The 23,345-nt window shown below is 45.2% G+C and overlaps 1 protein-coding gene across 1 annotated transcript in view; it reads left to right on the top strand.

Annotated features, from left to right (window-relative positions):
• The window catches only part of RPS6KA5 (ribosomal protein S6 kinase A5), a gene marked incomplete in the record, with an annotated part of 174,035 nt that overhangs the window by 87,380 nt on the left and 63,310 nt on the right, over positions 1–23,345 (top strand). Inside the window, 3 exon segments of the mRNA XM_073610822.1 lie at positions 4,205–4,320; positions 17,317–17,424; positions 20,160–20,233. Of these exon segments, the coding sequence (XP_073466923.1) occupies positions 4,205–4,320; positions 17,317–17,424; positions 20,160–20,233 (298 nt within the window).

The following is a 23,345-nucleotide window of genomic DNA, read 5'->3' on the forward strand; positions in this document are numbered from 1 at the left end:
AATGGCGATCTGCGATTTTTTTTTTTTTTCTTTTTTAATCAGGATTGCGACATTGCGGCGGACATATCAGGCACTTTTGTCACTTTTTTTTTTTTTGGCCATTGACATTTATACAGCGATCAGAGCTAGAAGTAGCCACTGATTACTGTATAAATGTCACAGGCTGGGAAGGGGTTAACACTAGGGGCCGATCAAAGGGTTAAGTGTTCCCTCAGTGTGTTCTAACTGTAGGGGGGGATGGGAATGCCTGGGGGAGGAGACCGATCGCTGTTCCTATATACTAGTAAAACACGATCTGTCTCCTCTCCCCTGCCAGAACGTGGATTTGTGTGTTTACATACACAGATCCCCATTCTAGCTCTGTAAGGAGCCATCGCGGGTGCCCTGCGGACATCGCGGCCACCGGGCACGCGCATCGGCTCCTCAGTGTTGCGGCGAGCGTGCGCGCCCCCTATACCCCTTAAAGCGCCCGACGTATAGCTACGGCAATTCATGCAGGGGAGCCATACTGCCGCCTTCAAACAACGGTGGGTGGTCAGGAACTGCTGGTTAAGGGTTAACTCCACTTTCGTGGGGAAAAAAAATATACAATTGCTACACAAGACATATTGTGATTGAATGTTATTAAAATTACCTTTATTTTTATAATCTGCAGCCGCTGTAATTTTCTGTAAAATGCAATATGGCAACCTGGAGGTGTTCTGTACACAGATGGTATACAGAACCGCCCCCTCCCCCCCCCCAGATATGTCATTCCCTGCTTGTGTGATTGGCTCATTGACTTTCCCATAAATCTGCACTAAGATACAAGTCAGACTTTGGGCATCCCCTGCAATGAAAAATTAATTTTTGATGAGATACTCTCAAAGAGAAATCACATGTAAAGGGGTGCAGACCCTGCCACTTTCCTCATTAGAGCCCTGCAGGTGCAGCAGCTGATTGATAATTATAAAATCACTTCCATTCAGATTAATTTTGCACATGAACACAGACAAACAAACAGCTATTTCTTCAGAATAACAAACGGTAGAAACTTGCAACAATGTTTTGTTAACCACCTCCCGCCTGCCTTTTTGTCAATTAACAGGCGGGCGGCGGCGGCTCTCTCATTTTGGGCCGATGTCATATGACCTCATCCCACTTTCGCCAGAGCTTGCAGCGCTGGGACACGGCGCATCACCGATCTTGGTAAAGACCCGATGACCAGGCTCTTTACCCATGTGATCAGCTGTGTCCAATCACAGCTGATCACATGTAAACCAATGCCGGTCATCGGCATTCCTTTCCTCACACTGACACTGAGCGACATTTCCTCACAGAGGAGATCGCACATATTATCATTGCCCTGATTATCAGTGCAGCCCCATCAGTACCCAGCAGTAATGCCAGTCAGTGCCGCCAATCAGTGCCGCCTATCCATCCTGCTCATCAGTGCCCATCAGTGCCACCTATCGGTGTTTATCAGTGCTGCATATTAGTGCCACCTATTAGTGCCACTCATCAGTGCCCCCTCAGTGCCAATCAGTGGCCATCAGTGCAGCCTCATCAGCACACATCAGAGGAGGAGAAAAATTACTTATTTATAAAATGTTGATACAAACTAAGAAAAACTAAAAAATACTTTTTTTTTTTTTCTCAAAATGTTCGGTCTTTTTTTTTGTTTTTTTCTTTTTAGCAATAAATAAAAAAAAAACAGTGGTGATTAAATACCACCAAAAGAAAGCTCGATCTGTCTCAAAAAAATTACAAAAATTCTGTTTGGGTGCAGCGTTGCATGACCGTGCAATTGTCATTCAAACAGCAACAGCACTGAAAACTGGCCTGGGCAGGAAGGGGGGGTAAAAGTTCCCAGTAGGCAAGTAGTTAAAATCCCTGCCACGTACATAGATCACCCAGAGAGGGAGGGGTTTTTTCTCAAAAAAAAACATGGAGTTACTCTTTAGGCTGGCATTATTTTGAGCGGTAGCTTGCTGGCAGGGCATGCTGGGAATTTAATGGCTGTAAGTACAGTGAAGCAGTTGCATGTTGAGTTTGCACAGCAGTGAAGATTTTAAATGATTCTATGTATTCCTGTGAATTTGAACAGCTGTTCTCAGTCTCTCCCTTTTAGCTGGGAAGGCAGCGGCCAGGGCAGTACACATGGCGCGGCAGGAATTATACCTCCGTCGCACCTGGCGGGCGCTACCGCCCACTGAACACAACCCATTCAAGTGAATGGGGCTGCACTGCAACCCCACCAAAATCGCACACAAGAGACACGGTTGTAAGGCGGTAGTTCAGCATTTAGGATGTTAAAACAGGCGGAGAGGCGGTGATACAATGGCTCCTCACTGGAGGAAATCGGGGGGGGGGGGGGGTGGGGGGGCACAGCCACCTGAATGTATCCTCCTGACAGGCAGGAGTCTCCCTGTCAGTTTTACACACAATCCCGGTGGTTGCAGCCACTGTGTGTGAAACCTCCCGCTGATGGGTCCATACGATGTACTGACCTTGGCAGAAAAGGGGTTAACAAAGGCAGGCTGTGAAGGATAACTGTCAATATTGCTTGTGCTCTCAGGCCAAACTGTCAAGCCATCCAATGGCTGGTGTCATAATCTGATCCCATGTGCAGCACCATGGCCACTGCAGATCAAACAGAGGCTAAGATGGCAGCTTCCTTGGCTGTAAAGGATAGGGAGGGTTTAGTTCCACTTTAAGGCTGGATTCACACCTATGCATTTTTAGTGCTTTTTGCATTTTGCACATTTGCACTACAGTCCATTTACCATGGTTTCCTATGGAAGACGTTCTGTAGTGCAGATCTGCAAAATGCAAAAAGCACTAAAAATGCCATAGGTGTGAATCCAGCCTAAGATACTTATGCTGGCAGTATTTCAAAAAACATTAAATTATTTTTGAATGAACATACAATTGAGCTAAACCGTGTTTTTCTTTAGTACCTTCCTGGAGTTCTTCTTTGAAGTGTCCCTTTTTTACTCAATTATTTTAACCCAAAACTATAAATGTCCTGCCCCTGTGAATCAATAAAGTCTAATAGAAGGGCTGAGATGTCATCCGGGAGAAAATGCTGTTCTAGGCTCCTGTCGGTACTGCCTGTGTGTCTGGAGGCTTTAGGTGCCTTGGTCACATGATCTCTGCAGAAGCTAGCCTAAGCTCTGGTTCCCTCCTTCCAATAGGTGTCATGGAAATGAGAGTCTATGCATTCTTGCCTGTGGCCAGCACTAAGACCTCTTTCACACTGAAGGCGCTTTTCAGGCGTTTTACCGCTAAAAATTGCGCCTGTAAAAAAGCGCCTCTCAAGCCTCCCCAGTGTGAAAGCCCGAGCGCTTTGGCACTGGGGGAAGGGAAAGGGATCACCGCTCCAGGTGGAAATGTGGATATAGAACTCTCCCCGGAACTGGAACACCAGGTGCTGGCTAAGCATATAGCAACATGAGACAAAAAGGAAGTTCCGGACAGCCGCACTCCAGGATATAGCCTTTATTTGTAAAAAAAAGTCCAACAGATACAAGCCACAGCAAAAAAATGGGACAAACGGGCTGACGCGTTTTACACTTAACAGAGTTTAGTCATAGCTCAAAGCTATGACTTAGCACTGTTAAGTGTGAAATGCGTCAGCTCGTTTGTCCTATTTTTTTTGCTGTGGCTTGTATCTGTTGGACTTTTTACAAATAAAGGCTATATTGCGGAGTGCAGCTGTCCGGAAATTCCTTTCTGCCTCATGTCGCTTTCACACTGGGGCGGTGCGCTTGCGGGACGGGAAAAATAAAAGTCCTGCAAGCAGCATCTTTGGGGCGTTGTGGGAGTCGTGTATACACCACCCCTACACTGCCCCTGCCCATTGAAATGAAAAGCGCCTGAAAAGCCCTTCGGAAGAGCTGCAACACGGGTGGTTTTAACCCTTTCTTCAGCCGATAGCAGCAGGGGGTTTAAAGCGCCTTGCGTGGAAGGGCGCTGCTGCAACGACGGTAAAGTGCCGCTAAAGCTAGCGGCGCTTTACCGCTAACGGACCCGCCGCCCCAGTGTGAAAGGGGTCTTAAGGGAACTGGGAGTAGCATTTTCTCAAGGAAAGGACTTTTTTTTTTCTTACCTTTTTTATTTATCAAACGCGGTAAAAATTTTGAGATAGCTTTACATTGGAGTGAAAATCTGCTTTAGCTCGCTTTTTTTTTTTTTTTTTTTTTTTTTTATATGCTTTTTGCAGATTACATTAATGGTGGAGAACTATTTACTCATTTATCTCAGCGAGAGAAATTCACAGAGAGTGAAGTACAGATATATATCGGGGAAATTGTACTGGCCCTTGAACACTTACATAAGGTAGGTCCTTTTTTTTTTTTTTTTTTTTTTTTTTATTTACAGGAAATTGTTGGAGTGCCTGTATGCATGGAAAGGGAGCTGAAGATTTTGGTATATCTCTACATAATCACAGCAGAGAAGGTGTGGGTCCTGTGAGAGGTAGTGGCCTGCAGACCATTGCTAATGGTGTAAGTCAGAACACGCTGCATGTGACAGCAGTGGTGTAATAATGTGAGAAAAGGGGGAAGAAGGTGATATGGAAAATGAGAATGGCTGGTTAGGTAAAAAAAAAAGGAGAGGAGTTCTCCAACAGTATTTCAAGAATGGGGGAGAGAGAGACAGACAGAGAGAGAGAATAGAGAGAGAGAGAATAGAGAGAGAGAGAATAGAGAGAGAGAGAATAGAGAGAGAGAGAGAGAGCGAGAGAGAGAGAGAGAAAAGAAGAAGAAGCAGCAGCAGCAGAAGTATTTCAGGAGAGGAGAGTTAGGGCTAATGTACACAGGACGTTTTAAAGCCTCCCCTGAACGATTTAACTTGACAGATACCTATCCGTTTAAAAACGTCAGTTTTGCCGCGTTTGCGTTTAGAGGAGCTTTTTTTAAAATATTTTTTAGATAGTCAAAAATGTATCTTCAATAAAAACGCCTGTAAACGGAATGGGGCTAAACGCGAGTTACCGCTTTACCAGTTGTTACAGGCCTTTGGCGTTTCATATGCCTGTGAACATCCGTCCTGAACGTATTTTTTTTTTTGCGTTTCCAAAAAATGCTTTTAACCACTTCAGCCCCGGAAGATTTTGCTGCTGAATGATGGGGCCATTTTTTGCGATTCGGCACTGCGTCGCTTTAGCTGACAATTGCACGGTCGTGCAATGCTGTACCCAAACCAAATTGACGTCCTTTTTTTTTCCACAAATAGAGCTTTCTTTTGGTGGTATTTGATCGCCTCTGTGGTTTTTTTTTTTTTGCACTATAAACAATAATTTGCACTTTTTGCTATAATAAATATCCCCATTTTTTTTTTTTTTTTTTTTTAAAAGCAAATTTTTTCTCAGTTTAGGCCGATATGTATTCTTCCACATATTTTTGGTAAAAAAAACCCGCAATAAGGGTATATTGATTGGTTTGTGCAAAAGTTATAGCGTCTACAAAATAGGGGATAGATTTATAGCATTTTTATTATTATTATTTTTTTTTACTAGTAATGGCGGCGATCTGCGATTTTTTTATGGGGACTGCGACATCGGACACTTTTCACACATTTTTGGGACCATTGTCATTTATACAGCAATCAGTGCTATAAAAATGCACTGATTACTGTAAAAATGTCACTGGCAGGGAAGGGGTTAACACTAGTGGGCGGTCAAGGGGTTAAATGTGTTCCCTAGTGTGTGTTTTTCTAACTGTGGGGGGAGGGAAGGCTGACCTAGAGGAAATGACAGAATGTGATTCCTAGCTATTAGGAACTCACGATCTGTCACTCCTCACAGAACAGGGATGCGTGTGTGTGTTTACACACACACTTCCGTGTTCTGCCTCTTGTGTCTGCTATCCCGGTCCCGCGAGCCGCTGTATAGCTAAGACGGCTCGCGGGAACACGCTGACCTGCCGCCGTATAATGACGGCGGCTGGTCGGCAATGGGTTAAACTCCACTGCCTGGAAATGGCTATAAACGACCCTGTGTACATGTACTGATAAGATAACATAGAGGAGAGTTCAGGGGGCAGCTGAAAAAAAACGCCCAACTGCTCATAAACGTCTGTTTACCAGCAGCAGTGTGCATGAGGCCTAAGGAGCAGAGTCTTGCAGCAGTGCAGAGTATTTCAGGAGAGGAGAGTTAGATAGAGGAAGGAGCAGAGTCCTCCAGCAGAGCAGAGTATTTCAGGAGAGGAGAGTTATAGAGGAAGGAGCAGAGTCCTCCAGCAGTGCAGAGTATTTCAGGAAAGGAGAGTTAGATAGAGGAAGGAGCAGAGTCCTCCAGCAGAGCAGAGTATTTCAGGAGAGGAGAGTTAGATAGAGGAAGGAGCAGAGTCCTCCAGCAGAGCAGAGTATTTCAGGAGAGGAGAGTTATAGAGGAAGGAGCAGAGTCCTCCAGCAGTGCAGAGTATTTCAGGAAAGGAGAGTTAGATAGAGGAAGGAGCAGAGTCCTCCAGCAGAGCAGAGTATTTCAGGAAAGGAGAGTTAGATAGAGGAAGGAGCAGAGTCCTCCAGCAGAGTATGTCAGGAGAAGAGAGTTATAGAGGAAGGAGCAGAGTCCTCCAGCAGAGCAGAGTATATCAGTAGAGATGAGGTAATAAGCAGAGCAAGGAGACAAGACTTCTATTGGAACATTGTGTGTGTGTCGTGCTTAGGATGTTTTTAAGATCTCATGTGTCACTGCGCTGGAACTGTCATGCAGTAGAAGAGCCTGAAAATGCAGCCTAACACCTGAGACATTACTTCACAACACTTTCCCTCTTAAGTAAAACGTATCCTTGTAATGCTGGTAAATCCACATCCCTGGACCATGTGACCAGAGAAAAGGCACAGGTCACGTAGTTTCTACTGATGTCAAGGGACCTGGAGGACAGATGTCAGTCCCTTAGGAGGTCTTCTGGCAGAGTCGCATCACCAAGACCTTGACATTGGTCACCTAAGTCCAAGAAATGGTCAAAAAAAAATACCCTAGTTAAAAAAAAGTTTTTGATACTTTGTTGTTGTTTTTTTTATGACAGTAGTAAAGAGTTAGCAACCTTGTCAGATTATATCTGTCCAAGTTTCTTTTAGGAAATATATGTGGGATAAATCCCCCCCCAGCAGAGCATCCAACAGCAAAAGTTTTTTGTTTTGTTTTTTTTTGCTTCCCCGTGCAAAAAATAAATAAATAAATAAGTAAATAAATAAAAATTCTACATTTTTGGTTAGTTGGGCTTGTATATTACAGAACAAGTGAAAGTTTTCTGCTTTTCTTTATACAAAGCTGGCCAAGTTACTCTGCCTTTATTTTCCCATACAGGTCTATAGTCTGAGTTGTGCTGGCAGACACAGCCTTCAGGAGCTGTGAAGTAGAGGTCATGGCGTATACACCCGAATGATTTCCTGAGATATCAACAGATCAGGGTGGAGCCGCCATCTCCGTAATTGCACTTCAGTTCAGCCTTTGACACAGTCACACACATTGCACTGAATAACACGATTTTGTTGCTCTACTGTAAAACAACTATTGGGCTCCATTCACACCTAAACGATCCCAATCGGGGGGGGGGGGGGGGGGGGGGCAATCGCTGCGATTCTAAATCAATGCTATTACTTCTCAATTACTCCTTGATGGCACCCCAATCGTGAAAAAAAAAAATCGCAACGCACGGCGCTTGTTGCTCAAAAAGGAGCAGGAATGACAATCGCAGCAATATCACGCCGCCATTGGGGTGCCATTAAGAAGTAATGGCATCGCACAAGCGGCCAGCAATTTGCCGCAACGCAGAATCGCGGGCAAAATCGTGGTGATCGTCTGTGATTCGGATCGCTCAGGTGAGACCGGAGCCTTATTCTGTATTAAAAAAAAAAAAAAAAAAATCAGTCTCCCAGTGGTGCCCCTTTTCACAGTGGGATCATTATGTGGTCCTTTTGAGTATTGTTCGTTCATCTCTTGAGGGACGCAGAAAGTCTTTAAAGTGGTTGTAAAGCTTTGTTTTCATAAATTTTAAATAATAAACCTGTTTATACTTACCTGCTCTGTGTAATGGTTTTGCACAGAGCAGCCCCAATCCCTTTCTTCTGGGATCCTCCGGCGGCACTACTGGCTCCTCCTCTTCGACGAGAGCCCCCCCCCCCCCCCATAGAAAGTAACCTTGTACGGGGGGCATTCGTGCAGGCTCGATTCCGAGCCATTCCGTCTGTGTCTATAGATGCAGTAGTGTGAACATAGCCTACTGTTGACTGACTCCCCACCTCTGCTGGAAGTCTTTCCCAAGCATCAACTACTCTGTCAGTAAAATGATACTTTCTTAGGTTAGTTTTGAACTTTCCTCCTGTCAGTTTAAGGTCATGCCCCAGTATTCTTGATCTTGGCTTCATATTAGAAATACTGCCCTCCTCAACCTTATTCACCCCCCTTAGTGTATTTAAAGGTTTCATTCATTGTCTTTACTTTACCTTTATTTCCTCTAAACTGTACAAATTACAGTTTGTGATGCCCAACCACAGTGACTTTGGTCATGCCCTCATCTGCTACCAGCTGCCCCCCTTCCTATCATTTATTTACCTTTTATATTGTTCCCTCGCTGCTCTGTTCAGTGCAAGGAGACGAAAATAAAAATACTTCAGGGCGTGAAGGTGCAGGCGATTCATTCTGTAAAAAGAGTCCAAAAACAGTTATGATCTAAAAATTTAGCTTACACTCAAATCTTGACCTCACCGCAGCAGAATGGAGTGGCGGGGAAGTGTTAAAGTGAACCTGTTATTTGCCCACTGTGGAGACCTGCATTAAAGCGGAGTTCCAGCCAGAAATGGAACTTCCGCTGATCTGGTCCCCCCCCCTCCCTCCGGTGTCACATTTGGCACCTTTCAGGGGAGAGGGGAGCAGATACCTGTCTAATCTAGGTATTTGCTCCCACTTCTGGCCAAAGAGCGCCTCAGAATCTGCGGCGAACTACACCATGTCCAGCCCCTCCACCCCCCCCCCCCCCACCCGCTGTCTTCTGGGAGACACACAGGTCGCAGAAGACAGCAGAGACCATTCAGAAAGTGCAGCGCGACTCGCGCATGCGCAGTAGGAAACAGGCTGTGAAGCTGCAAGTCTTCACTTCCTGATTCCCTTACTGAAGATGCCTGTGCCTCCACTCCGAGGGGCGGATCGGCTTTGGGTGAGGACATTGTGGGCGCCTTGGACAGGTAAGTGTCCTTATTTTAAAAGTCAGCAGCATTTGTATATTTTTTTTTTTGGATTTTCTTTTGGATTTTTTTACAGGCGGAACTCCGCTTTAAAGTGAACCTCTTATTTGCCCACTGTGGAGGCCTGCATTAAAGTGATCCTGTTATTTGCTCACAGCAACCAACCACCTACTAACCGCTTGCTGATCTTTCCCCTTTAGTGAAGGTGATTGGACTGTGCACATGGGGGTGGATTTACTAAAACTGGAGCACACAGAATCTGGTGCAGCTTTGCATACTAACCAATCAGCTTCTGTGTTTTATTGTCAAAGCTTAAAGTTTTACTAAACCCAGGAGCCTGCATTCACTATATCCGGTTTCCCACAGTACACAGAACCTGGAAATGCAATTATTTTTATAAATATAAACCACTAAATACCTTTTCTCATCAGCAGTATATAGCAGTCTTATGACTGTCCTATGAGGCTGCAGGACCCCTGACCCTCTGTGTGGACAGTGCTGATTGGCCCTGTGCTGATTCAATGCATCCTCCAAAGAAAAGAAAAAACTCTCTAGCAATACACACCAAACTGTCAGAAACCATGAAATCAGACCGAGACAAAAATACAGTTAAATCACACTTGTTTAATAATAAAAGTAAAAAGAACAAACGTATTCAAAACATAGCCGTAGTTTGGTAACCGGAACGGATAGTCAGCCAAGCCAGAAGGTCAGGGATCAATGTAGTGGAACAGCAAGCAGGATCTGGAGCCAGAAGGGATGTCAGCCAAGCAAGTCTTTAAACAGGAATGCAGGAGATAGTCTCTGTGATGTTGACCAAGGCGAAGGAAGAGATCCTCTGGGCTGGACGGCTTAAGTAGGCAGGACTGACGAGCAGGATATCATCAACAGGTGAGTAGCTGTGGAGAGTTAGGAGCTGGCAATTAGCCGACAGCTGAGTGGCCAGCTCAGAGAAGGAAGGGCTGAGCCCAGCCCTGACACAAACTGAGCATGTGCACAGTGACTCAAAAGGCTCTGTACTATCAGTAGATGGATTGGGGACAGTGGAAGAAGGGGAGGATTGGAGAAGACAGGATCAAACAGCCTTTTTACACAGTGCAGAGGAATAACCCCTTAGGTTCCACAGTAAGTATAACAAGCATGCTTTACTGCATATACAGATGGATTTTACCGTTGTGGGTTTAGTAACACTTTAATTGAACAAGTTAGAAGGTGCACCAGAATCTGCATGCTCCAGTTTTTAGTAAATCGCCCCCATGTAGTTCTAAAGAGCTGATGGCCGTGGAGCGCGCCTCAACATGTCCCAGTGTCCTCCAAAAATCTAAGCTGCTTTTCAGCTGCCTTTCGGTGTTCTGTCACATTCTTTTGCAAATCATACCAGTGTAGTGATCTGTGTAGCCCTTAATTTTCTTCTTGCCAAAACACTCTGAGTGCCCGGCCTGAAAATGTATGGTTAGATGGGCTAAAGCAACCACTAAAATTTAGACACCATTGCTCCCATATGAAACAGTTACTTTTAATGTGCCATAGCTACAGTTACATTTCAAAATGATTTATTCAAAACTAGTGTTGTTCCGATACCGGTATCAGTATTGGTGCCGATACCGAGCATTTGCCCAAGTACTCGGGCAAATGTGCCGATGCCTAATCCGATACCTGGACAGTCAGGGGTGATCGGTGTGGCGCTAGGGAGGAGTTACAATCACCGATCTCCCTGTATAGATTTTAATAAAGCAGCTGACAGACGCTTCCCCTCCTCTCCCTCCCGTGACTTTCAGCTGCTTTATTGAAATCTATACAGGGAGAACGGTGATTGTAACTCCTCCCCATCGCCGCACCAATCACCCCCGACTGTCCCCCTCTGTGCTCCTCTGGTCCCCCTCTGTGCTCCTCTGGTCCCCCTCTGTGCTCCTCTGGTCCCCCTCTGTGCTCCTCTGGTCCCCCTCTGTGCTCCTCTGGTCCCCCTCTGTGCTCCTCTGGTCCCCCTCTGTGCTCCTCTGGTCCCCCTCTGTGCTCCTCTGGTCCCCCTCCGTGCTCCTCCGGTCCCTCTGTCCTTGATCTGTCAGGATGGAGAGCGGAGGAAGGAGCAGCTAAATATGTAATTTACCGGCTCCTTCCTTTTCTGAATGCACAGAGTCAGTGATGACTGTTCATTCATAACTGTCACTAAGCATCGTAAACTGTGTTTATGATGCTTCAGTTTATGAATGGAGAGGAGCCGCTATCTCCTGTCCATTCATCTTCAGTGCAGAGAGGCTGAGGCTGCAGAGAGAGGGACTGGGGAATCTGTGTCCTCAGTGCCTTTCCCTGTCTCAAAAGGGAGATGTCAGGGGTCTGTTAAGAACCCTGATATCTCCCCAAAGCCACCCCCCAACAGGGCTAATAAAAAAAAAAAAAAAAAAAAAAAAAGATTTGTAAATAGATATTGAAAAGATTAAAATGTAAAAATAATAAATAATAATAAAAAAACATATGGACACCCCCCCCCCAAAAAAAAAATCATTGTAAAAACAAATTAAAAATTGTAAAAAATAAAATTGTAAAAAAAATAAAAACTACTAACACAGTCCACGCGTCATCAGTGCTCTATATTAGTGCCACTGTCACGTGACATTAAAAAAAGTATCGGTATTGGCGAGTACTTGAAAAAAAAGTATCGGTACTTGTACCCGGTCTTAAAAAAGTGTTATCGGGACAACCCTATTCAAAACTCCTCACCACTGCATAGAAAATGAACTTTGCCGTGCCCTGTCACTTTACGTTAGCTGTCATTTTAGGCTAAAGTAGACTAAGACATATTAATTATAAAATGTATGCTCTGCCTTAGAAAATATTTTTCTCAAAAAATTTTTTTTATATATATAGATATATATATATATATCTATCTATATATATATATATAGTTCTAAACAGTAATTGATTTAACTAGGAGAATCATCACTTCGTTATGTGTTTTGTTTTGCCTAGGTTTATCAAAAATATCCAGCATAGTCATTTTTTGCTATTGTACATTTTAACCCAAACTTCCCAATGTCCTTCTGAGCACAGCCTCGATGAAGGGAGCGCAGACTCCTGATATGTGTTGGCCCCGTATGTGCTTTAAAGCGGAGCTCCAGCAATTGCAGGATTTTTTAAAATGTGCAGGCTTATAGCAATGTAAAGTGGCTCTAAAGCCTTATGGTTTTTCACCTAAATGCATTCTATGCATTAAGGCGTAAAATATTCTGTGCTGTAGCTCCCCCCCCCCCAAGCGACGTGCACGACAGCATCGACTCCAGCTGCTGTCACCCTCCACATTGGGCAGATTGCTAGCAGCTATCGATCAAATACTGTGACACGGGAGTTGGGGGCAGGGCCAAATCCCGCTGTCTGTGTCAATGGATGCAGCAGCGGGGCACGGGAGAGAGCACGCATGGGTGTCCCTGTGGAAATTGGCTTTCCGCGGGGCCACCTGCCGAAGAGGAGGAGCCAGGAGCGCCGGCGGGGGACCCCAAAAGAAACGGGTCTGGAAAGCATTGCCCTAGCGATCGGCAGATCGCTGGTGCCATGCAGGACTCCTGCAGACTGTCAGTGTAAGCTGTCTGCCCGCACATCATAAAGGAAGAATCAATGAACTACCACAGCGCTCAACAGCGCCCTGGTAGTTCATTGAGAACTACAAGCCGACATCTGCAAAGGATGTCGTTACTTGTAGTTGATTCATTCACAGAACTTTGTGAATAAATGACACGGCCATGTGGATCGAGCTCCGCACGGCCGCACTCTTTTCAAAAAGTGACAGCTGGTACAGGGAACTTCTCCCCACACTGCTGTCACAGGGAGAGAGGCAATCGGCGAGCGGCTGCAGCAGTGGGAACATGTAACATGTCCCCCCCCCCCCTAAAAACAGGTGGAACATGTAACATGTCCCCCCCCCCCCCCTAAAAACAGGTGGAACATGTAACATGTCCCCCCCCCCCCCCCCCTAAAAACAGGTGGAACATGTAACATGTTCCCAAAAGGTGAACTTATCCTTTTAGAGGGAGTTGAAAGTCCGTGTTGCCCAGCGACAGCCTCAAAACATCACTGCTCTAGAGGAGATCTGCATGGAGGAATGGGCCAACATACCAGCAACAGTGTGTGACAACCTTGTGAAGACTTACAGAAAACGTTTGACCTCTGTCATTGCCAACAAAGGATATATAACAAAGTATTGAGATGAACTTTTGATATTGACCAAATACTTAATTTCCACCATAATTTGCAAATAAATTCTTTCCAAATCAGACAATGTGATTGTCTGGATTTGTTTCCACATTTTGTCTCTCATAGTTGAGGTATACCTATGATGACAATTACAGGCCTCTCTTATCTTTTTAAGTGGGAGAACTTGCACAATTGGTGGCTGACTAAATACTTTTTTGCCCCACTGTATTTCCTGCCCACTGACACCAACAATGGGGCATATTTCCTGCCCACTGACACCAACAATGGGGCATATTTCCTGCCCACTGACACCAACAATGGGGCATATTTCCTGCCCACTGACACCAACAATGGGGCATATTTCCTGCCCACAAACACCAACAATGGGGCATATTTCTCATCCAAATAACAAAGATAGGGCACTGTTTACTCCCACTGATGCCAGAAAAATTATATTCCTGCTGGCCACAGTCCGCTCCCCCCCCTAAGGTCTGAAGCACAGTAAAGTGGCCCTTTGTTTAGAAAGTTTGGAGACCCCTGTTCTATAGTGATGTGATTTGGATCCGACATTACAGGAAGATTATCCAGGCATTTCCTGTGGTGTAGCCCCTCCCTCGCTTCTAAGTCGCCAGGAAGACACCTGGCAAAGTCGCAGTGGTGTGAAACAAGCCTAATGACCCCCACACATGATCCGAAAATCGGACGAAAAAAAGCGCTTTTCAAAACGATCGTACGATAATCGTATCGTTAGTACAGAGCTTTCGAGAGCCGATCACGACAGTTCATCTGATATTATCCGAACAGACAAGCACGGAAATTTTTCTCGTATAATAATACCAGATCGTACGATTTTCGTTTCAATCAGTACAGTTGCCCTCCGGAAATATAATACAAATACAATACAACACATTACATCCGTTTTTTTTTTTTATTTTTTTTTTTTTATTCTGTTGTAGGAGAATTTTCGTAACTTTAATAACTTCTCCATTTTCGATATGATACTAGCATGCAAAAAAAAAAAAAAAAACAGACAATCTGTCGTCCAATATTTGGATCGTGTGTACGGGCCATTAGTAGAAAGGATAAACAATGAGGTTATAGTAAGGTGGATCAAAAAGAACCAAATAACCCAGGACTCGAAGGCTGTATACGTAGACAGCTGAATAACCCGCATCTCCCTCTCTCCTAGCATCTGCCAACAACATAACTAACATGCAATATTATTAAATTAAAATGTACTAAAATCAATAAAAAAAAACTGTATAAACTAACACAAAAAAAACAAACAATAACCAAAGACCATTATACTTTTTTACAGCATCGTCTTTGCATGCCATTGCACGTTTAAAGCGGTAGTAAACCACACTTTTTTTTTTTTAAAATCCCCTGCAGGGCATAATGTGCTAGTAAGAGACGGCACAGGTATGCAGAGCGCAAGCGCCGGTGACATCTCTAGCTGCATGCAGTGTGAATATCTCCTGAACGGTGCATGTTTAGAAGTTATTCACAGTACCTACAGGTAGGCCTGATTTTAAAGGCTTACCTGCAGGAACAAGTCAAACAGAAGAGTTTACTACCATTTTAATCAATGAGGACTTTTCCTCAATTTAGGACAGTAGGTGGAGGAACCATTTTAAATAATTCCTTCTGTCATTGCGGCCAACTGTGCATTCACATGCATTGGTGTTTATCACATTTAGATTCCAAAATTATACTGCCATTTATTCCAGCTTTCACACATCTTCTTCTAGGTTTTCCCATTGTCACTTCAAGATATGGGAATCACGACTTTCAGTAATTTTTTTTTTGGTATTTTCTAGATTTTGCCGAATGTGTTTTGCCATCTCTTTTAAGAAGGCACTGCTGTACTTTAAAGTTTATAAACATATAACAAAACAAATAAAAAATTACAAACAGGCAGTCCTTTTATTGCAGAAGAGACATGCATTGTCTCTTCCTCTTCCGCCCGTCTTGTCCTTAAAGTGGTTGTAAACCCTTTACAACCACTTTTTACTACAGGCAAGCCTATTTAGGCTTATCTGTAGTTACACTGGATATCTCCTAAACCTGCACGGTTTAGGAGATATCCCTGTATTTGCATGTGCTGACATCATCGGCGCATGCGCAGTTAAGCAAACTGAAGCAACGGCACGTACGTGCCGTTGCTTCAGTTAGACTGTGCCGTTAACGGCGGCTCTGTGACGTCACACAGCGCCGGAGCCGCAATACCTGGAAGTAACCTCCAGGAGAGATGTCGGCCGCCGAAGCGGTGAACGAGGACCGCTGCGGGGGCTTCGATCTCAGGTAAGTAATTCATAATGAGCTAGTAGGCTATGCTACTAGCTCATTATGTCCTTGTCTTGCAGGTTTTTTTTTTTTTTTTTAGGGTTTACAACCACTTTAGCAACCGATGATGCCTGTGACTGGAGTGTCACTTTGGGCAGGGGGCTTGTGGAACCCAGCTTACCTTGTAGAGCACTGGAATCTCCTTGTCCAGATCCCCCGACCCTTCCTATGTGTAAGTCACCCTGTGTAAGTCACCCTGTGTCTATTAGGGGCACAGGGTGACCGAGAACCCCAGTCTGATCTGCACTAATCAGACTCGCCGTACAACCACGCTGGACTCAGCATTTCCTTTTACCCGCTATCCAGGGACTTTTATGTGTGGTTTGTGTTGAAGGAATGAAGAGGCTCTTTCACTTGGGACATTAATATTTCTGAACAATATCCCTCAAGAATATAGGAAGATAAAATCCACCTTTCATCAGAGACCATTGCTAGATGGTTTGAGGTGGGGTGGGAGTTGCTATGTGCTTAAGTGCCTGTATCCCATTGTTCTATTATTATGGGATGTATATGTGTATGTGGATTAGCTGTGAGGAGGGAGGGGGGAATTCCTCCAACAGCTCTCCCTGCTGATAGGACAGTCTACTGATGAGAAGTTTGGACACACCTGTGTGTCTGTTACTGAATGTAGTTTACCCCGTCCTGTGTCATTATGCAAAGAAGGGGGAATGTCCCGAGTCTATATCTCTGTACCCGTGTTCAAATAAACAGTTCAAATTCCAGCTGTGCAACCAAACGAGTCCTGCCTAGTTCTTGGTTGTAATATGCGGCTATAATATCTAATATCTATATTCAGACTGGAGGAAGCGGTATATGACGGAAGCACTCGAGCGGAGTGTGGGACGTTCCGTTGTCACCAGTTGGTAGGATGCCAGCAGGCAGCCCGCACAGCTTTCTGCTTTGCTGGCAATAGTACACATAGCTGCAGGGAGGAGGAGAGAGCCGCGCGGTCGACGCTCTCTCTCTGCTCGCAGAGTCACACTACGCGGGAGTTAACAGAGTAGCCCTCAGACTGGGATGTGCCCGCGGCACCCCTGAGGACTCTTTGTGGAACCCCCAGGGTCCCGCGGCACCCCAGTTGAAAAACCCATGTGTAGAATACTTTCCCTTGCTGTCACTGACCTTCACTGTATTCAGGAGCTGTGCTGGCTGAAACATCTTTAGCACCCGGCACACTTCCGGATATAGAGGATGTCTGGCCCCTTTTTTTCAGCCAGGGTAGTGCTTGAAGATGGCAGAGACCTGCAGCAGGTGAAGTAAGTATTAACCTTTTATTTATTTTTTTAAAGGAAGTAGACTTTATGTAGTCACAGAGCCGCTATTTATCCTCCATGCATTCAGTATTTATGAAGCCCAGGCTATTCTGCATTTTTATAGCAGGATAATTCTTTTTTATTGGCTTATTCCACCGGGTTCCCCGTTGGCTCATAAATCAGGACTAATACTGGTTGTATATGGTATGGAGTCTCTTGTAGAATTTACTGCTGTTTATATACTGAATATTTAACTAACCGCAGATTCTTCCATCTGTCTCCCTGCAATACTCAGTTCTGCGCTTCGTTCTAGCGTACCCCATAAGCTGACAGGGAAAAAAATGTTACTTTGCCGTTGCAGCTGGGGATAATTTATCGGGATATAAAACTTGAGAACATTCTTTTGGACTCCAGCGGTCACATGGTATTAACAGACTTTGGGCTCAGCAAGGAGTTCCTGACTGATGAGGTGAGTCAAATGCTTGTCTGTCTATGTGCTGACTTGAGGAGAAGCTGTAGTAAATTTTCAGTATTTACATTTTTATAGTTTACCTGAACATATTTTTTTTACTTTAAAGCGGAAGTACATTGCATCTTGAACACCACAAGCCAAAAACACAATTTCATTAATTTATAATATTCAAAACAAACCCCCCCCCCCCCCCCATTTATGTCTCCATGCTCTATTTTGTTGAGAAATCACTTTAAAAAACACCCCCTAGCATTTCTGGCTGTGGTTATCTTGAGTAAGGCCAGATGTTTCATGTAGTATTTAATTCCTGGAATCCACCTGCTCTTAGCTCAAGCCCTCCTTTCCTCCCCTCCCCTCTCCTCTCCCCCCCCCTCTCCTCTCCCCTCCCCTCTCCTCTCCCCTCCCCTCACCTCACCTCCCCTTCCCTTCCTCACCTCCTCTCCCCTCTTCTCCTCCCCTCCTCTCCCCTTTTCTCACCTTCCCTCCCCTTCTCTCCCCCCCCTCCTCCCCTCTCCTCCTCACCCCTCCCCTCTCCCCTGTTCTCCTTCCCTCTCCTCTCCTCTCCTTCCCTCCCCTTTCCTCACCTTCCCTCCCCTTCTCTCCCCTCTCCTCACCTCCCCTCCCCTCACCTCTCCTCTCCTCCCCGTAAACCCGCTTTGAAAAAAAAAAAACTAACACCTGTAAGACAAAGGCATAATGAGCTAGTATACTAAGCATACTAGCTTATTATGTAATACTCACCTGTGATCGAAGCACTCGCTGCGGTGCCCGTACACCGCTGCGGCGGCCAACATCACTCCCGGGGGTTACTTCCGGGTATCGCGACTCCAGCGCTGTGATTGGCCGGAGCCGCGATGACGTGCGCCCGGTAACGGCACACTTACTGAAGCAAACGGCACATACGTGCCATTGCTTCAGTTTGTGTCAGTGCGCATGTGCCGATGACGTCAGCACATGCAAATACAGGGATATCTCCTAAACCATCCGGGGTAGCTACAGGTAAGTCTTATTATAGGCTTACCTGTAGCACAAAGTGGTCTGTAAGGGTTTACAACCACTTTAAATCTGAAGGACAGTAAACGGGCCCTTTGTTTAGAAAGTTTGGAGACCCCTGCTCCAGACTGACACCCACACATCAAGGCATTTTGAAATTTGCATAACTGCTCTTTTGCTCCTTTTGCTGGGATCTGGGCTGAGTGCTCTTGGGAGGAGTACTGAGTCAGGGTAATGTGATGTTCCTAGGAAGCTATAATCTGACTGCATTGCAAAGAACAATACACAGACCCTGCACCATCACTGGGGCTAAAATAAAGTATAATAATGTAATGAAAAGAGGTTTTACTTAAGCATTTTGTTAGCATGCTGATTGAGGGGATGGGGGGGGGGGGGGGTTGGGATTAGGGAAGGAAAAGTATAAGAAGGCTAAACCTCAAGTCGAACTATAGGCAAAACCTTTTTTTATTTTTTTTTATTTTGGATAGAGCAAGGAAGGGTTTATAGCCCGCTATATTTTTTTTTCACTATCTGTATCCCATTGCGGAGATTTCCCTTCACTTCCTGTCTCATAGCCAGAACAGGAAGTGAGAGGAAATCCCTGCAAATTAAGGGAAACCCAGGTCACCAGAACTAGTGTCCCCATTGGAAGATTTCCCCGCTATTTCTTTTCTGGGGACAACCCAAAACTTGGGTTTTTGTTTACTTTCACTTTCAGTGATAATGATAAACAGGACAAATAGAGAGGGGGGATCTCCATAATGGGGGGACAGATAGCAAAAAAAAAAACTGACCAGGGTTCTAATCCCTCTCCACTCTATCCGAAACAAAAAAAAAGTTTTACCCTTTTAGTTATACTTTCAGCTTTAACCTCTTAAAGTGGAAGTAAACTCCCATCTCTGACATTTACCTATAGGTAGAACCTATAATAAGGCTTACCTATAGGTAGTGTAAATATCTCCTAAAAGTGCGCCATTTAGGAGATATTTAATGTACATGCTGTCAGTGACATCACTGGCCCATGCACTCTGAAGGAACGGTCACTCGGGCCTTTCCTTCAGAGCCCTGTGCCGTAAATGTCGGCTCCAACGCGCATTGCGTAGGAGTGACGTAATCGCAGCTCCGGCCAGTCACGGAGCCGGAGTCTGCGAACCCGGAAAGAAGACGGGTGAAGATGGAAGCCCCTGCAGCGCTGACATCGCGGCACTGGAAGGGCTTCGTTTTAAAGTAAGTTTAACATTTACTAGCACATTATGCCTTTACCTTGCAGGGTACAAAAAAAACAACCGCTTTAACACCAGCACCTCCCAGCCCTTTAAGAGGTTAATGATTCTGGGGGGGCTTAAGACCACATGACCGTCATGGGATCCGAAAACTCCTGATCGCTTTCTGGTTAGGCGCCGGTAACTGTCGGGAGCACGCACCGCGCATGATCCGGCACAGCTGGATGCACAGCAATTCACGCAAATATGTGGCCCCTCGACGCTAAGGACCAGGAGCCGAGAGGCCACATATTTGCGTACGACTGACGCCAAGGGGTTAAAATAACTCCGTATTTGCAGCAGTCGGGTTTTTCCTTTTGTCCCTAGGACTCCATTACAAGCAAAGCTAAAAAAAAAATGAGCAGATGCCATGGCACTTCGACCCATCTATTGCACCATTAGACTCCATACTGATCACATTTCCTTTTTACTTATAAGTGTTTAATAAAAAGACAAAAACAATTACTTTACTTTCAGAATGAAAGAGCGTACTCCTTCTGTGGGACTATAGAATACATGGCGCCAGAGATCGTCCGTGGCGGGGAATCGGGGCATGATAAGGTACCCCCCTTTTTTTCTCTTTATTTATGACTTTCTCCACAATACTGCATAACATTGGCAATACTGCGTCTCTTATATGCACTGGTGTTTTTCAAAACAGATGTAAACCCAATCACCAAGGCCCCTTTCACACAGAGCACTGTGCTGAGACCCTCTATTGGGAGATCGGATGAAAACAGACCGACTGTCCGTTTTCATCCGGTCCGATCCGCCAGACGGATGGAAGATTATTATTATTATTATAATACAGGATTTATATAGTGCCAACAGTTTACGCAGTGCTTTACAATATAAAAGGGAGACAATACAGTTATAATACAATAAAATAAAATACAAGAGGATTAAGAGGGCCCTGCTCAGAACAGCTTACTATCTAATAGGGTGTAACTGTGGGGAATGAGCTGATGGAAGTGGTAAAAGATTAGTTAGAGACGTTATAGGCTTTCCTGAAGAGATGAGTTTTCAGGGATCGCCTGAAGGTAGCAAGAGTAGGGGATAGCCGGACAGGTGGAGGTAGTCAGTTCCAGAGGATGGGAGAGGTTGTGGAGAAATCCTGGAGACGAGCATGGGAGGAGGAGATGAGAGAGCTTGAAAACAGGAGGTCTTGAGAAAAGTGGAGAGGTCGATTTGGGTGATATTTGGAGACAAGATTAGTGATGTAGCTCGGGGCAGAGTTGTGAATGGCTTTGTATGTTGTGGTTAGTGTTTTGAATTTAATTCGCTGGGTGATTGGAAGCCAGTGTAGGGATTGGAGGAGAGGGTTGGCAGACACTGAGCGGTTTGTAAGGTGGATAAGTCTGGCAGCAGCATTCATGATAGACTGGAGAGGGGAGGAACCTATGGAGAGGCAGGCCAATGAGAAGGGAGTTGCAATAGTCAAGGCGAGAGATAACAAGGGAGTGAATGAGGAGCTTGGTGGTTTCATTTGTTAAAAAGGGGCGAATTTTAGAGATGTTACGGAGGTGAATTCTACAAACTTTTGAAAACGATTGGATTTGAGGCTAAAATGACAAGTCAGAGTCTAGGATTACACCGAGTACCCTGGCGTGAGAGGAGGGACTGATGGTTGCATTGTTGATTTTGATGGAAAAGTCATGGAGGGGGGCACGGGCGGGGAGGGAATATTAATAGCTCAGTTTTAGAGAGATTTAGTTTAAGGAAGTGGTGCTACATCCATGCTGATATGTCAGTTAGTAGGTTAGTAATGCGAGAGGAGACTGAAGGAGGGAGGTGAGGAGTAGACAGATAGATTTGGGTGTCATCGGCGTATAAGTGGGCGGTTATCAAGTGACCAAGGGAGGAGGTGTAGATAGAGAAGAGAAGGGGTCCAAGAACCGAGCCTTGGGGGACCCCCACAGAAAGGGGCAATGGAGAGGAGGAGACAGAGTTGTAGGTGACACTGAAGGAGCGCTGTGATAAATAGGCAGAGAACCAGGATAGAGCAGAATCTCGGAGGCCAAGGGAATGTAGTTTATTGAGAAGGAGCGGGTGGTCAACAGTATCAAAGGCCGCAGAGAGGGTCACCATCCGCCTGGATTTGGCGAACCGGATCGGATAGCAGCGGGGGTCAGCGGACATGTCACCGCTGACATCCGTCGCTCCATAGAGGTGAATGGGAGTGTCCATTCAGGCGGACCTGATCAAGAGTGCATGTGTGAAAGGAGCCTAAATCTCATATGACCCTTAATATGTAATGTGATTTCAAAAGTAATTGTCAATGTTTTTAAATGTGCATCTTTCATTAAAATATTCCCTGGTGACCCTGCTCCTCTGAAGGTGCTTATTTAGGCACTTGCTGTTATAGGGTGACAGCACTCTGTCCTTTTCTCCCAGTTGTGCTCCTGTGTTGTCACTCCGTCACTCTGTGTGATACAAGTGGCTGTTACATTTTGCAGACGTGGTCCCCTCTTCTCTTCAGTTTGAGCAAATTCTTCTGACATCCTGTTATAACCCCCTCTCATTCTGACCAAAATCGTGAGCTAATAACTTCCTCGGCTCTCTGCCTGTTCTGAGTGTTATCAGTTAACATTATTCCCAGCCATCTCTGTAGACTACACAATGCCTCCCTGTTTGTTATATCGAAGAGACGGGGAGGTGTTCTTTAGTCTTAACACATTTCTTGCCTAAATTAAAAACACTGTTCCCCCATAGATCCAGCACAAAGAATGAGCATTGTCACCCTAGAGCAGGAAGCGCGCTACTTGGAGAATAATGTTCTAGAAGATAATTACAATTCTTACTAAAACGCTCATTCTTCCAGTTGTTGTTTTAGCTTTTGGCTTTACCTTTTGCTTCCTTCCAGGCTGTGGATTGGTGGAGTTTGGGGGTTTTGATGTACGAGCTGCTTACAGGCGCATCGCCTTTTACTGTCGATGGGGAAAAAACTCACAGGCGGAAATCTCTAAGTAAGTCACAGAGCTGTAAGTAGAAAGGACTTCTGTCAGGTTATTACAAAGCAGCAGAAGCAGTAGTGCCAGACAATAATATAATTTTCTGGGCTGATAAAGACTATTCAGGAAATATTAAATTGTGTTGAAATCAGGAAGTCAGAGTGTACTTAAAGTGGTTGTAAAGCCAAATTTTTTTTTACTTTAATGCATTCCTTGCATTAAGGTAAAAAATGTTTAGTGTCAAAATCACCGCTTACCCCCCCCCCCCTTTTTACTTACCTGTGCCCACTTTCGATCCAGCATTGTGCACATCTGCAGGTCTTCTCTCCCCTCACTTCCAGGTCTTGCCAGCTTTGCTGGGGCACCAGGAGCCATTGGCTCATTGGCTTCCAGTGCTGTCAATCGAAGCCAGTGGCCAGGGAGCGGGGGGCGGGGCCTGAGTCCCACTGTCTGTGTCAATGGGAGCAGCAGCAGGGCTTGGGTGCGAGCCCACACGAGTTCCCCCATGGAAAGTGGCTTCCCATGGGGGTACTGGATCGAGGAGAGGGGCCAGGAGCGAGGACCCGAATAGAGGAGGTTTGTGGCCGCACTGTGCAATTTCATTGCACAGAACAGGTAATTATAGACTTTTTTTGCTATTTCTTATTTATTTTTAAATGTTTGCCTTTATAATAACTTTAAAGTGGTTCTAAAGGCAGAAGGTTGTTTATCT

The sequence above is a fragment of the Aquarana catesbeiana genome, linkage group LG13 (assembly GCF_042186555.1).
Source record: "Aquarana catesbeiana isolate 2022-GZ linkage group LG13, ASM4218655v1, whole genome shotgun sequence".
In the NCBI taxonomy this organism is placed as follows: Eukaryota; Metazoa; Chordata; class Amphibia; order Anura; family Ranidae; genus Aquarana; species Aquarana catesbeiana.